At 36.8% G+C, this 15,598-nt stretch overlaps 1 protein-coding gene across 2 annotated transcripts; it reads left to right on the top strand.

Moving 5' to 3' along the window:
• Window positions 1–7,199: 7,199 nt before the first annotated feature.
• Window positions 7,200–15,180, top strand: LOC115757887. Of its 2 annotated transcripts, none has more exons than XM_030698330.1 (3): window positions 7,200–7,451; window positions 13,683–14,263; window positions 14,373–15,180. In XM_030698330.1, the coding sequence occupies exons 2-3, from the start codon at window positions 13,705–13,707 to the stop codon at window positions 14,921–14,923; spliced, it is 1,110 nt and encodes a 369-aa protein (XP_030554190.1). In that variant the 5' UTR covers window positions 7,200–7,451; window positions 13,683–13,704; the 3' UTR covers window positions 14,924–15,180. The 2 variants fall into 2 exon arrangements, with proteins under 2 accessions (XP_030554190.1, XP_030554191.1); XM_030698331.1 differs by lacking the exon at window positions 7,200–7,451 and adding an exon at window positions 9,645–9,664.
• Window positions 15,181–15,598: the final 418 nt, after the last annotated feature.

The following is a 15,598-nucleotide window of genomic DNA, read 5'->3' as shown; positions in this document are numbered from 1 at the left end:
GAATTTGCAAGGAGTTCATGCAACTCGCTCCAAATTGTTAAATTTATTGACATTTCCACGTTATTGCAATTAATTCAGATTTTCAGATTTTCATATTAATTATTTCCATGTAACTATCTGAAATATGTGAGTTATTTCTGTTGTTGCAAGTTGATTAGTTTTAAACACATTTATGGCGTGTAAACTGCTTGTAAAACTTTACTTTAATTATAAATGAAATACAAAAATATATATTTTCATTCATGCTATATTTTAAAATTAAGTAACTAATTAATAAAAGCTATTTACTCTAAGACTAAGCAACGTAGACTATTCTTTTAAGGAACGCGTTTATTAATTCTATGATTAAATCATTTCAGTATAATACCGTACTTTAAGGTAGCGAAACGAGCTTGATTTAAATAAATTAATTTATTTTCCCTATGTATCTTATGCTCCTTATATATGTATATGGAATTCTACAGCTTACTTTTAAGCAAATCATATCAATATCATATTAGCATATATTATATATTTGATTTTTCAGATATGCTAACATATCTGTTTGAGTATAATTTGTGCGGAAATGGAATCATAAACACTCCAAAGATAGCTGTTCTTTATTGTGTTTTAATCATTATTCATTGCAAGATAAAAGTTGTGGTTCCCCAAAAAGCGTGCTTATAATAATTATTCAGAGATTAATTTCAAATTGTTTGGGATTTTTAAGTGTTCTTTACCTAAGAAAACAAGACTTCACATACGTATGACTAACACGCCCAGACAAAACTTCTCGTGTTGGCTACATCCTCTAGTTATCCCACGTACGACTTGTCAGCCACACACACTCGCGCAGACACCCACACACATACACACACACACAGACACCCATACACACACACCCGCACCCAGAGCTTGCTCAATGATGGCTCAAGTTCAAGATACAAATGTGTACAAACATTTTGGGGCTGTGTACAATGTGCATTGTTTTTGATAAATTTTTGGCTTTTTGCATTTCCGCGTGCCGCATAGAAATATCTCAGCGAGTTGCAAAGCCAAAAGATACTCGTTAATCAACAACAGCAGCCACAACAATAACAACAGCTAATTGTGGTACCTTTTTAGCATTGTTGTGTGTTGGTTGTTGTGTGTTGTTTGTTGTGTGTGGGTTGCGTTTTTCACAGCGCTTATCACACACTTCATTAATTTTGTTTCGCTTTTCATTTTGCATGCCGCACTGAGTCGTAATTATGGCCACACAGTTATGTTCGTGTATCTGTCAGATACACATCAAGTTTCACTTTTTTGCGCTGCGGCCTTCTTCTGCTGCTGCTGCTGCTGCTTCTTCTATTTAGCGTCTTCTCTCTATTGCAACATTGCATGCTGCACTTGAAACCGAGTGCAACTGAAATTGAAAATTTGCCACGCGTGAAGTGGCAACTGCGGCCGAGGCAAGCTCTGTGGTGTATCTGTGTATATGTTAGATACAGTATTTCGTATTTGTTAAACAGCCAACAGTTTGTTGCCATTTAGCTGCTGCTTTTAACGCTTCGTTAACAAAAATAACAAAATTATTAAACAAAAGTAACCTTTGTTTTTATTTGTTGATATCATTAATTCAATTAATGTACCACGACTCTTAACCAAAAAGCTAAATTAACTGATTTCTAAATTGAAAAACAAAAAACATACACCAAAACTAGATTAAACGGATATCACAATTTAGATTATGGTTATATGTAACTAAATTTAATTATTAACTAGAACGTGCTAATGAGTGTCAGCAACTGTTACGTGCTAATGATGGGATTTCTCTACACAAATATTTAGCAATAGATATTTACATATTTTCCAAAAAAAAAAAAAACGTTTACGTTTTCAAATTTGTAATGCCTGACTGATAATAGCTTGAAGAACAGAATATTTTGCCATACAAAATAACATTTTCTACCAATTCTTCTGCAGGGTTATGTAATATAATAGTAAGATAAGTATTAATAAGATTTGGAGCAGCATAGTTGCACATATATGAGGAGGAGCATAGTGAAACTAATAAATGCTCAGTTTGGTCTAGATTTCTTGATAGGCAAACTAGTTTTCTATACAAGAACCTACTTTTTTACAAAGCCAGCTAAATATAGTGGTCGGTAGATGATAGCTTTAAAACTGAGCGACAAGTCAGCATAGGAACATAGAGATGGACAGGAGAACAGATGGACAGACTGATCTAGAATATATATTCTTTTTTGGGGACGGAGATATCTACACGGGTATAAAAAAAGCTTTAATATAACATTAAAGCTTTAGGCGAGCTTTAATGTGCTGCATAAACTAACTAAAGCTTCCCATAAAGCTGAAAGCTTCACAGACTTAATTTGTTTTTTAGCAAAGATAGCTATTACGTATAGGGACACGATAAGTGCTTATGCCAAGTGTACTTTGATAGCAACGAAAGACTTGTTTTAAGTCAGTAATATCTTAAAAAAGGGAAAAGTTGAAAGTCTTACGAAATAATTTTCTTACAGCCAGCTGTCGTAGGCTATTATGAAAATTCGCATAGTTTAAGCTAGGAAAATCCAAAATTTTGCGTAATGCAGTTTTCTGCAAGTTTGTCAAATGCGTTAATTAATAAAATGTTCATTTCCGCACCGCACCCCAAATGGCAAACACAGAGCAAAACTTTTGATTTACGGCGAAAACAACAACAAAGCGACGATTAAGCAAGCTAAGCACTTGAAACAACAACAAGACACCAAAAGACAAACAGCAATCAACAAAAACAAATTAAAACTCGTCAAAGATAAACAAAAAATTGAAAGAAAAAAAAAACTGAAGAAAAAATCCCAAACACAGCTCGAAAGATTTGACCAAATTATGCCAAAGTTGGAGCTGGCATTGCAGTTTTATTGTTGTTGTTGTCGTTGTTGCTGTAGTTGTTGTTGTCGTAGTTGTTGTTGTTGTAATTTTAGTTGATGATTTGTGCCAGTGCCACTTGAACTCTGCATCATCTTCAGCTCTATGCGTCTGGGGGACATAAGATTGGCGCCGAAGCTGTTGGCGATTTGTTGGCCCTCGGCAAGTTGTCCAAGTTGTTGTTGTCTGTTTTCTGTTGTCTTGTAATACAGCTTACTTACAAGCATATTATTATTGTTGTCTTGTTGCATCATCTCTCGATTGTGCAATAAATGGATTTAAATTCATATTTTATGATTATGAATACGTACTCCTATCTTGTATACGCCATTGATCTGAGCAGCTGCGACAAAGATTTCGCTTAAGTTTAAAGATTATAATGCACTTAAAATTTTCAATTTCAAGCGTTACTGGAGTGAAAGCAAGAAGGACCTATTGTAAAGGAGGACCTAATGTGAGTTGTTGGAGAAAACTCCAGTTGTCAGTCCATCTATCTTAGCTTTTGATCAAGCATCTGTATACTTTATGAGCTCAGTGTTTGTCTTCAAATTGCATTAAACAAATATATAATACCCTATTCAGACATTTTCAATGGGCATCAAGAAGACGCACGCACATAGATTTAACTTTATTTTATTACAGAACCAAAAGTTTCCCTAATTTAATTACAAAAAAATATTTGTTTTATTCTTTTTTTACAAAAACTCCTTCTATATGTTTCCTAGCTGAGCCAACCCACATAGCAATATGCATTACAAAAGTTTTTGCTGACTCGGCACATAAAATAGCAAAACACACACACAGGCAAACACACACAAACACACCCTTTTACACACAATAAGAAGACAAATTTCTTAGCCATTTCTTCATCTGGTTTTGTCTGCCGCACACGTGCAAAACGAACAATGGAAAGTGGGCGTTGAGGTGGTCGCTGGGGCAGCGTGCGACGTGGCATGAGGAAAAGGAAAAGGCCATAAAGGTACAGGTCCAATTCCGCTCACATTTATTGAATAGAGAAAAAAGCGAAACGTGTTGCAATCAGACGCATAAAACGATAAATGCGCCCATAAAGCGACATATGAAAAATCGAAAGGTGGGCGAGCGGGGGTGCGGGGCCTGGACTGGGTGCAGCAGCAATCTGCATCAGTTGCCGCTGCTGCAGCTGCCTCTAACGCGTGGCAAGCATAATGCTTGCTGCTTGTTGCACAATGCCGCGTGCAAAAATTGGAGCAGAGATCAACGAGCCGCCGCCGCTGCCGAATCGACACCAAAAGGCGAGCAGCTGTGCGGGGCTTTTGCCTCCCGGGCAATGCCGGTGCACTGCCAGTGCTGTTAAGCGAGGGGGGGGGGGGTGTGTGGTTGGGGGAGGGGTTCGCACAGCTGCAACCGGTTATCCCTGCCGCAGTCATAAATGCATACAATGGACCCCGCGGCCATATGTGTCGTTTATTTTTTTTTTTTCGCACATGTTCGATCTAGGTATTTGGAGCACGAGCTTTAAGTTTCAGCACAGTTTGCATTCTCTTCGAAAAAAAAAAATGAAAATTGGCTGTAAATATTTATTAAATAGCCAAAGTAGAACCATTTTTATATGGTTTTTATAGCGAATTGTTGATTTTGTCGAGTAAATATGATAAATACTTAACAAGGGGACTTCGGATGGGAGACAAATAATAATAAAAGCCACTTAAAGCTTTGTTAAAGGCAAAGTTAGATAATTTTGGTAAAGGTACTGCTTTAGTTGACAAATGTTATTGTTGAGGACAGGTATTCCAATCAACGCACAATTTAAGAGAAAACCACGTCTATTCGTTGTTTAAGATTAACATAAAGCTTCTGTTGTCAGCACTTTAATTCAGATATAGAATTTATTAATAAGTGTTATATGTAGGCAATATTTCAATGCAATTGAATGAAGTATCAATTGTGCTAATTAGTTGACTAAATGCCTAGTAGTCAGTTATCACATTAAAAATATATTATTGTTCTATATTTTGTACATTTACTATATTTCTGAGCTTCTCAGAATCATAAGTTAGTTAGTTAAGTACTAAACGAACTTGCAAAAAAATATTTTTAGTTTGTAGAACCAGAATCACAATTAAATTAAACAATGTTGAATTATTGACATTTTTGATATTAATTGATAGAAAGTTGACATTGTAGGCTTTAAATGGCAATCGATAAAGCATATCCCAAACATCTATAAGAAGGTACAGCACTCGACGATCTGACGAGTACAGCTTGAGCTACAGAACTCAACTCTAAATTTTGGAGCTCGAGATACAGAGCTTCAAAGTTCAAACTCTAAACTTTAGTTGGAACTTATCCCCTGCTTTACAGTTGTTCTATTATCTTTAGCTGATTATATCGCAGCCTCTACTATAGTTATTTAATTTCTAATTCTATAATAATGCTTATTTTACAGCTAAATAAAAATATTAAATATATACTTGACAATAGCTTATAATCAATTCGTTTCCTTAACGTGCCAAAAATTACTTAGAAACCTGGCTATGTATTAATCCTGAACAGGTTTTAGGTCTACGATTTATTGCATAACTTCCAGCTAATCGAATACCTACAACAAATTTAAACTGATCTGTTTTGTTAAACTGTTGTAAACATTATTTCAGTTGATGTTTAAAAGTAACTTTTAACCATATTTTCGTATAATTCGTATTTTGTATAAAATTCATATATTTTGACCGCCACAAACTGACCTCAAAGCGCCTCTCTAAATGTTAATTAAATTGCCTGCTATGATTAATTGACAGCAATGTCTATTTTTTATTAGCACTCAACGAGGGGCTAGTTATTTGTGTGCGTTAAAAACCGCAACCGAAATAACTGACCTGTCCTATGAAAATTATATGTGAGCATTTCAATGACAGCGCCGCCAACGCATTGAAAGTGAAAGCTTTTTTTGTGGCAATTCCTTGTTTTTATAAATAAACGAATATTTCTCAAAGCAAAAAAAAGAAACCAAAACCAAAACAAAGAGGCCAAGAAATGTGCATAATTTGTTGTTTACATTTGAAAAGCAACTGCGGCGAGCTGGGAGTCAAGATGTAGAAACAGTCCGATCGCATTACAAACCTCAGATGCCAGCGAAGTGTTGAAGTTGACCACGTTCAGCCAGGCGGGCGGTGACAGCGACTTGACTATTTCCAAAAATAAAAGTCGGTTCAAGTTTAGAGGCGACACGTTGTGATGTAATTTCTAGCCATTTCTTTTGGCCGCCAGTTGAACTTGGCAGCTGGTTTAACTGCAGGCCAGAGTTACGAGTCAACAAAAATTTACATATCAATGGACTCTCAAAGCCCAGCTCTGGCAGTGATATAATCAGTTCACAGTGGCTTAAATGGGTTGTTAATTAATTAAGAGCTGAGCGTCGGCTGCTTGGGTTCAAAGTTGTAAAGTGGCGGCTTTGGTAAGCTCGAACCTACACAATGGACTCAAACAGCTACCAACTGCAACATGTGCGTCGGACCAGATTCGCAGAGACGATCAGTAAAAGAGCAAAAGAATAACACATTAATAGATCTAAAGGGTAGTGTGGTAGCTCGACAGATCTACAAGACAAAGTGCACGTTAGCTGATATGTCTTTTTTTATTTTTATGATCTCTTTGTTGTTTTGTCTTTATTTAGAACTTGTCAATGCTCATGTTAAATTACAAGTTCACATTATTAATACATGTCCCTGACAAACCTCACGTAAAATAGATTCAAAACAATTGCCCAAGTTCCTGGCAAAGTGCCTATTAGATTGTATGTCTTTTTTATTATTTATATTTTGTTGACGTATCTGTGTTTTTTTTTTTTTTATGTTTTCATTCATGCACTTGTCAATGCTCATGTTAAAACATAAAAAGTGAAACTGCATTAATATGCTATTCACTTATTCATGTCCCTGGCAAAGCGCCTGTTACCTGCCTGATAGCTCAACATTTTATGCAATTTTGGCAACGTTTTATACTGACAGGTTGGCAGAGCTAAAGGAGAAATTAACAACTAAATATAACATACGGAGCGCTCACTTAAGTGTCAAGGTGGCAATATTATTTAATTTGCTGCTACATTTTGACATGGATAACAAGAGCATGCCAAGTTTGTTTGACAATATGTTAAAAAACCCAAAGTCCATCAAAAGCTGATAAACTTGCATGTTTGAAAAGTGATCAGCTTGCAACCGCAACATGCATGTCGAACCTAGTTGTAAGTTGGTTGTAAGCTCGCGTCGCATATCTGCGCCCAAAACGCCAAATCTAACTGTTAGTCAAGACGTGAGCGTCTTGTGAAGCGCATGCGCAACGCGTTCAACACTTTCAATTCGATTTTTTTATGCGATCTTCTATGAGATATCGTAAAGTTTGCCATGCCAGCCAAGCGCATTAATGGATTCTATGTGCCGCGACTGAAACGTGTTTGAAATTCGCAAAACCAATTCGACTAAAGAAAGAACTGTGAAAACTGTTTGGGCTCACTAAATAAACAAAAAAAAAGTGTCAACAAATAAAGAAAATAGGTCCAAAAATCAATTCAGCATAAAAAAAAGGTGAATGAATATCCAGAAATGGCAAACTATGTCAAATGCAAAGAAAGTTACAAAGTTAATACCCACACGCGGGTGCTTCAGACTGTCAATGAGCCTTATATATATAGAATATAGCCGAAAGATGACATACGATCATATCTATAGGAACTTCAACAGCTGCGACAACTGGTGGGTTGTCTTCTGCTGACTTTATGCTGGGGCTTGTCTCGAGCACTTTTTTGTCTTTGGCGTGGGCCACACTGCAATTCCAATGTAAAGAAGACTATTTTGGGCTCATTCAATGCTGGTGATGATAATGTTTCTGTAATTGTTGTACGCCCAGGCATGCAAGTCAAAGCAGAGGAATTATTGAGAAGATTTGCGATATGTATTTAGCTGTCTTCTGAGTCATTTCTTCAGACACTTGTCTCTGGGTATTCTTTTGCTGCTTTTTAGGGCGCGGCTAACGCGTGATGCGAATTCGATAAGCAAATATCAAGATTCTTTTCACAGTTATTTGGTTTGTTGAGTTGGGAGATAGTCCAGATAGTTAACAAAACAAAGGTCGGGGCCATAAATTATGAAACAAATGTGCAGATTTTAATATTTATGCTCTTAAAACTATTCGATTTGAAGAAAAATCACGACTTTTTTTCGATTTTGTTTAATGTTCTTTAAGCTCGATAAATAAGTTTAGGAGATCAAAAAAAGTAATCTAAAATAAAAGAAAAGAAAGAAATAAATAAAGAGATGTACGTGCGTTAAGATATTTAAGCATCTTTATTTAAAGATGTCTCAGAGGTCTTTGACATTGATGATACCATATGAAAAGTGGAACGTGATACGCTTAATCTTTGCTAAGATTTAAAGAACGCTTTAGTTAGGATTAAAAGAAAGCTTTATCAAGAATGTAAACTTAACCCTGATCTTAAGGAGCAAGCTGTATATACGTTCATGATTACTTTCTTAAGGAAAGGCATCAAGTATATATATCTTATTGATATGAATATAGAAAATATAGAGCACTTTTATGCATTCAAGATTTAAAGTCGCACATTCTAGACAGCTGAAGATCCAAACCCGGAGATAACCAACTGTCTTCAACTAGTGATGATATCACAGCTAGTTAATACATTTATTTATAAGTAGGAATTTTTGTTTCATTTAAGCTAATCATTTCGCATAACTCACAAGGTCAATAAAACCAGTTTTATTTTGGCTACCAAAAGATTGACGCACTGCCAAAAAATGCCATAAAAAAGAAGATTTCATTCAGTTTAAAAATCGAAAGAATAATCAATCGCAGTCGGATGATTATTAAATATTGAAGCGACGTTAAACAGAATTCATTTGAATATAAAGTAGAAAAAAATATAACGTTGATAAATCAGGAAATATTTTTGTGCTCTGCATATTTAAACTAGTTGAATTACTGAGAGCCATTGTCTGTGGTAAAAACACAATGCAGGCCATTTTTTATGGCTGTTCAAATGAAAACATGAGAACAAATAAGCTGAGGAGCAAATAAAACATGCCTTTACCAGTCGATTTTGTGTATGAAATACAAGTGAATATTTAATTGGGATAATATGGGCTGAAAAAGCTCGGCTGGTGAGTTGTTGAAGTGGATTCTGAAAAGCTGGATTCTTTATGTATAATACATAACATATATGTACGGCTGATGAAAAGGATAAAATTGTAAAATTTTACAATTTGATTTTTTGATCCTTTTATTGATTTATTTCTTTCTGGCTAGTGAACTTAGCCATTCCCACTCAGAAAATTAATCTGATTTAGTTGTGGCATTCAAAAAGTATGCACAACTTTTTTAAAATTTAACTCATTTGGATCGCAAGGCAAACAGCTGTTATTCGATTGACTCAAATCGTTTTTGCTTATCGATAATAATAAATATTCATAGCTCGCAAGTGTCTACTTCGGAGTTTTACATGCACTTGCGTAGTCTTATTTTGCCTCTTATTTAATCAATTTTTCTGTGCAGTTTGCACTTTTATAGCACTTGCAAATGATTACCCAAATTTCATGTGGTTCATCTTAACTACGTTTAAATGGAGCACTTGCTACTTTTACAGCCATTTAAAGTCATAATCGGACTTAAACATCGCTCAAATGTTGCAGCTGCCTGCTTTTTTTAATACCAAATAAAAATCACTTTATGCTTGCATATTAAGCCACCAAATTTGAATATTGATTACCGAGCGTTATTTGAACAAGTAAGTCGTGAGTGCAGGACTAGTAGGTGCCCTAAGCTCTTTTATAAATTTATGCACAAGAAAATAGATTGACACACATACACATATAAATATACATATATACATATGTACATACAAGCACACACAAGAGGGCAGCGGTTGTGCTTCTTCTTTTCTCATTTTCCCTACTCTATAAGAAATGGGATCTCTAATTACTTCGGTGCTTACAGTCCGATTCTTATAAAAGACCCAGGGCCTACATTTTTGGCACACAAATATGTGCATGTACCAGATAGCAAGGTTTAAGCTTTAAGTAGGAATTACTTTTCAAGTTGGGGAGATTGGAGGGATATACTATACTATACTATACTATACATAAAGCTACATACCAAATTTTGTGTTTTTGGCGCTTATAATCTTCGAGCTCTGGTCAAAAATGCATGTCTCAAAATCGATCGATGATTGCGTGAGATCAACTCAGTTTATCTTTCTAATCCAGAATATATATATATATATATATATATATATATTCTTTACTGGTTCACAGGTACTTCTCCCTGTCTGTCACATAAATATGCAAATAACCAGTATACCCTTCAAACCCATGCAGGGTATTAAAACATATCCCTAGTTTAGCTCAACTACTTGCAGTTGTTGCCTGCACTTGCTCTATAATACATAAGGAATGCAAAACAACCTGTACACAATAGAGAACAGAAACAAAAAACAAATAATTATAGCTTGAACTTGACACATTTGGTATGCAAATGGCCAATTGATGGCTTTTAGCAGGGCCAATCAAACAAATGGCCAACTAACCGCAGACCAACAGCACTTTTCTGCATAGATAGCAATTAATTAAACTGCGGTCTGTGTACTTTTGTATATATGGTAGATATATGTGTATCATATATCGTAGCTAATGCTAATCGCATACCAATGCAATTGTCTTGGGCATTTGCTTGTGCCGCGCGGCGTATACGTAATATGCGTTTATGCAACGGCACAGCTGCAAGCTGCAGGGTGTGCGTGTGTGCTTGTGTTTGTGTGTGTGTGTGTGTGTGTGTGTGTGTGTGTGTGTGTGTGTGTGTGTGTGTGTGTGTGTTAGTGCATTCCATGCCTCACTAAGCGTTGCAAAAACTGTAATAAATCAAAAATTGTAACCATCGCTTGATTTATTTGCGTGCATTGATACCTAACATAGAAATAACTCACCATAGTAACAATGGGCATTTGTATACCCTGCACTCATTAAATGGGTAAGTGGGGTATATATTATATATCATTCACAGAAAGGGTTTTTTTGCTCGATAGCTATAGATATATATCGATGTTGCAGCCCGTATCCTGGTGATAGTTAAAACGGGAAACGAAACTAGAAATTCTATGAATAATTAGCACAGTTTGTTCAAAATCGATAAATATCGATCTATAATCTATAAATATCGATTTAAATAATAAACGAAAATTTATAAAAATCGAGTTTTTCGACATTATTTCGAAGACTTTATAGATAGAGATACCCTATTTATACCCTATTTATACATATGTACATATATATTAAGAATATATGACGACAGCTCAGAGCTGAGTACTGGGCATCTCCTAGTCGAGCATACGCAATTGGTGCAATCTTACCGGTTTTGTTATTTATATATCATGCAAATAGTTGCTGCCAGATAGTTCGATTTGCGTGCCAAACCAAAGTCACGCTGCATTGCTTATATTGCAATTTATTTTGTGTATTTTATAAATTTTTGTTGTCGCTAAGAAAACAAAAGAAATGCAAAATAAATCGTTAGGTTTGGGCCACATTGTCACCCAAGCACCTGCTGGGCCTTATTAACTTGTCAAACGACAGAGAGAGAGAGAGAGAGAAAATTAGCGAAAGAGACAGAGAGAGAGGGAGACAGAGAGAGACATGCAACCCATAGAAATGTTAATCGATCGCACAAGAAATTAAAATAAAAACTATGCAAATTAGCAAATTGCAAATGTCTGAACAAAGTTGCACAAGAAAGGGGCGTAAACAAAACGTATTTAAAAAAAAAAAACCCAAATAATCAATAATCAATAAGCAATACCGAATATTCAATATCTTTCACGAATTTTTTAAAATTATTAATGCTAAACAAAAAGCCAAACAACAGACGAACAGCCATCAAATGGTTAGCTTATAATGGATCGCTGCACTTGCTGAGGCAATATATGCGAAATACTATCAATATTTAGATGGGTTGGGCCTAGACTGTCTAATGACAAGTCGAAATATACGCTTAGTCACCTTTTAAAATATTTACACAGTTTGATTAGATGGTTATTATGAAAATAACGTTTTCAGTCATATTTTATTACTTCATGAAAAACTCCTCCGATGCGAGCTGCATTTGGTGTTGGCAGAAGAGGGTGCAGGGTATCCCCTAGTCGGGAACTCGCGAGTAGAGGTTCTTACTTGTTTTATTCTATTAATGCTGTAAGTCTCGATTATTTCAAAGCTATCACTGAATTAAACGTACAATCTTTATTTTATATGTATAGGACACTAGTTTATGCACTTCTTTCAAAATATTCCTATAGCTCGACTACGAATCATCACATGCCTTGCTTAAAAATCATGTCGTAAATAAAAATCTTTTGTTATACTTAAATCATGTTAATTTGTAGGTTGTTGAATAAAATAAATAAATATTTTATATTGGGGGTTTTTTTCTTTAAAAAAGTGTATCTTTTTACACGTAAACTAGTTAAAAGATAAACCTTGAAATAAATATAATTTTCCACATTACAAATTTTCGTTCAGCATAAAAACTTCGATTATATCAATAAGCAATTTATTGCTGAAATGCATGACAAAACTGGTAAAAAAAAAAAAACAGTATAACCGAAATTCTTGTTAGTTTCAATTATGGAGCTGTCACATTATAAAACATATTTTCAACCTGACTAATCAAGAGCCAAACCTAAGCCCCAGTACATCCTCTTCGGGTGGGTGTTTATCAACTATTTGGTTTTCCAACTCAACGGATTGCATTTTCAATTAAATGTATGCCATGCTGTGCTACATTTTAGTGTCAGTTGTAGTTTATTTATTTGCCATATCATATTTGTTCACTGCGGAAGAGTTAACAGATTTTTAATTAAAAACTTTGTGACTCTCTCAGTTAAGCAAATAAGCCAATTATATTTGATGGTCAGTTTATGCAGACAAAACAACAAACTGGTTAAAGTTTGAAAATTTCATTTTGGCAAAATGCAAGAAGAATGCAGACAAAGTATTCGACTGGAAGATACCCTGTAGCTCTAAAGTGTGCCCTTAAAATCCATTGTACGCTTTTTAAGCGAGACCTGTGAATGTTTTGGGAATATTTCGCAAGAACAAGCAGAATATCCGAATATTGTGTCTTTAGATCTATGCAATACTTTAGACAAATTTTCTAGTTGTGTAGTCTCTGTGATCAGATAAATTAGTACGACTTTTGTTTTAGATTTTACCATTAATTAATCAAATTCGACCTGTCTACAGTTGTCTTTAACATAAAATTATGCCACTTTGTAAGGGGCGAAAAATTGGTAAAAAACAACATAAAATTGATGTGAATTTCTATTTTTGGAAAAGTTGTTAATTTAAATAATAGCCAACTAGTTTGACCGCTAATGGGCAAAATATTGGTAATACCAAATGGCATTTGAGTTGAGTGCAAAAATTTATGCAGATGCAAACGTCATTAATTGTAACACCTGCCCGGCGAAGGTGAGCCGGTGGCTTTTACGCGGACTGAAACAAAAAAGTATAAAATAAATACAAAAAAAATAGGTAAACAGTCTGAGCGCTGAACATTTATGAATGTGTGGTCATTGATGTGGCAGCCACAGATGCAACATGCAACCGATTTGTGTTGACAAGATGTTGATGCACAACTGGTTGATGGCTGGCGGAAGAGTTTTTCGAATCGTGCAGTCAACTATTGCATAAGCGAGCCATTGAAAACACAACCAGTTACGCACTCACTCACTCATCCTCCCTCCCTCTCTTTCGCAGTCTCTCTTTTACTTCGCACAGCATGCGTGAACGCAGTCAAACCACACCGCGACGCCGTCGTGTTGGTCCCAAACAGGCGCTGCCCGTGGAGCCCAGCTACAATATGGACAACACGGAGCATATTTATGGCACCACATTGCTGCCATCGCAGCGTCGCTATATGGATCCCTGGGATCTGGAGAACTACGATTATGTGCGCAAGAAAATGGACATAGATGTGGCGGCGAACGTTTTGCCAGACTACGAAACGGCGCTCGACTACGAACAGGCCTCCCATTCGCCCAGTCCGACGGCTGCGCCTGTCTATGGCTATGGCAATGGCTTGGCCATGGCTTCTACCATGCCACGCCCACACACAAGACGCCTCTCGCGCAGCCAATGCCAGCTGGAGTGCTGTCGCCTGCCCAGTCGCAGTCGCAAGGAGCTATTGTATGCCACACGCAGCGAACTGTATGGCGCCCCAGTCGCCAGTCGCTATGATGACTATATGGCCACCATGACGCGACAGCTGCATCTGGACGACGAGGACGGGCAGGAGGAGCTGTATGCCGAACAACGGCAGCTATACAATGGCTATGGAGGTGGGTAAAAAAGGAGATTCGCTTGAAACCACTTTACTCATTAGCCTAAACATATATTCATAAAATAATTATTGTGCCTTAACTGATCTCTCGTTAATCTATTGTCTAGGCTTTTCCAGCGCCAGCTCCACGGAGCAGCACTCTTCCATTGGCGATGAGATGCCCTCGATGACGCTGCCCCGCCGAGCGGCCACCCTACAGCGTCGGCCCATGCCCAGTCAGAGCACGGAGCCGAGCAACAACAACTACAGTGCGGGCTATGGTACGGCGCCGCATCCGCGACGCAGACGCAGTGCTGCCACGCCTGGCAAATCAATGGCCATGTTGCAGACGACGCCACAGATTGACTTCCCCGCACCGCCGCCGCTCTCGCCCGCCTACGACTATTGCAATCCATATGCTACAATGCCGTATTGCAGCCTACCGGATTGCGCCGAGTGCCAACAGCAGGTGACGTCCCTCATCTATGCCGCACCCTCCACACTGTACGGCACCTTGGCGGGCGGACGAACGGCGACCCAGTGCGATTCGCCCAGCGACTCATCGCTCTACGCCGGAATTTATGCGCGTAAATTTGGCTTGAGCAAGAAGGGGGTGCTCCAAATCGACTACTCCTGCAGCTGGAATGACTTGGATCGCGTCATGGGTCGTCAGTACTGAGTATCCACTGTACTGCACTAGATCTTGGGTGTTAGGGTTTAGTCTCTAGTTAAACTATTCTTAGTTAAGAGCGACTCAAAGTCGTCTATACATGAGTTAACGAATTTCATTTGTACTTAACTCATCTCACACACACGCACACACACACAAAACAACCCGTACCAAATAATTTAAATTGTTTTAGTATCGATTTAGTCGCTCTCCAAGTCACGCATTAATCGTGCAAAAAGTCTTCAAGATTTATCGAATAAAGTTGACATTAAAATAAAAACATCAATTAATTATTTATTATTTTAAATTTCTAATATAATAAATGGAGGAAGATATGGCTTTACACTGCTTTTGGGACTCAAAGCTTCATATATAACGAGTCAGTTATTTTTCTGGATCCCGAAAATATGTAACATATATCGTCATTCTCAGGTTTTGAGCCGCAAAAAAGTCTGCAATGATTTTGTGCATGGACTAATTGAAGTTTTGTAAATGTTGGACAAAAGTATGCAGTAAATTCGGTTGTGATAAATATTACAAGCAATTTCAATTTGGAAATAGAAATGAAATGTCATGCCATAAGCAGATCCTTTTCGCCAATTAAGTCATTGATATCCAAGTTTTTCCTTTTATAAATATAACATTTAAATGAAAATACACTAAACCGATCCTCATTGCAAACGT

The sequence above is a fragment of the Drosophila novamexicana genome, unplaced genomic scaffold (genome assembly GCF_003285875.2).
Source record: "Drosophila novamexicana strain 15010-1031.04,08,12 unplaced genomic scaffold, DnovRS2.1 tig00000121-arrow-pilon, whole genome shotgun sequence".
Classification (NCBI taxonomy): Eukaryota; Metazoa; Arthropoda; class Insecta; order Diptera; family Drosophilidae; genus Drosophila; species Drosophila novamexicana.
Note: the sequence above shows the minus strand (reverse complement) of the source record. Positions and strands in the feature narration are given on the sequence as shown.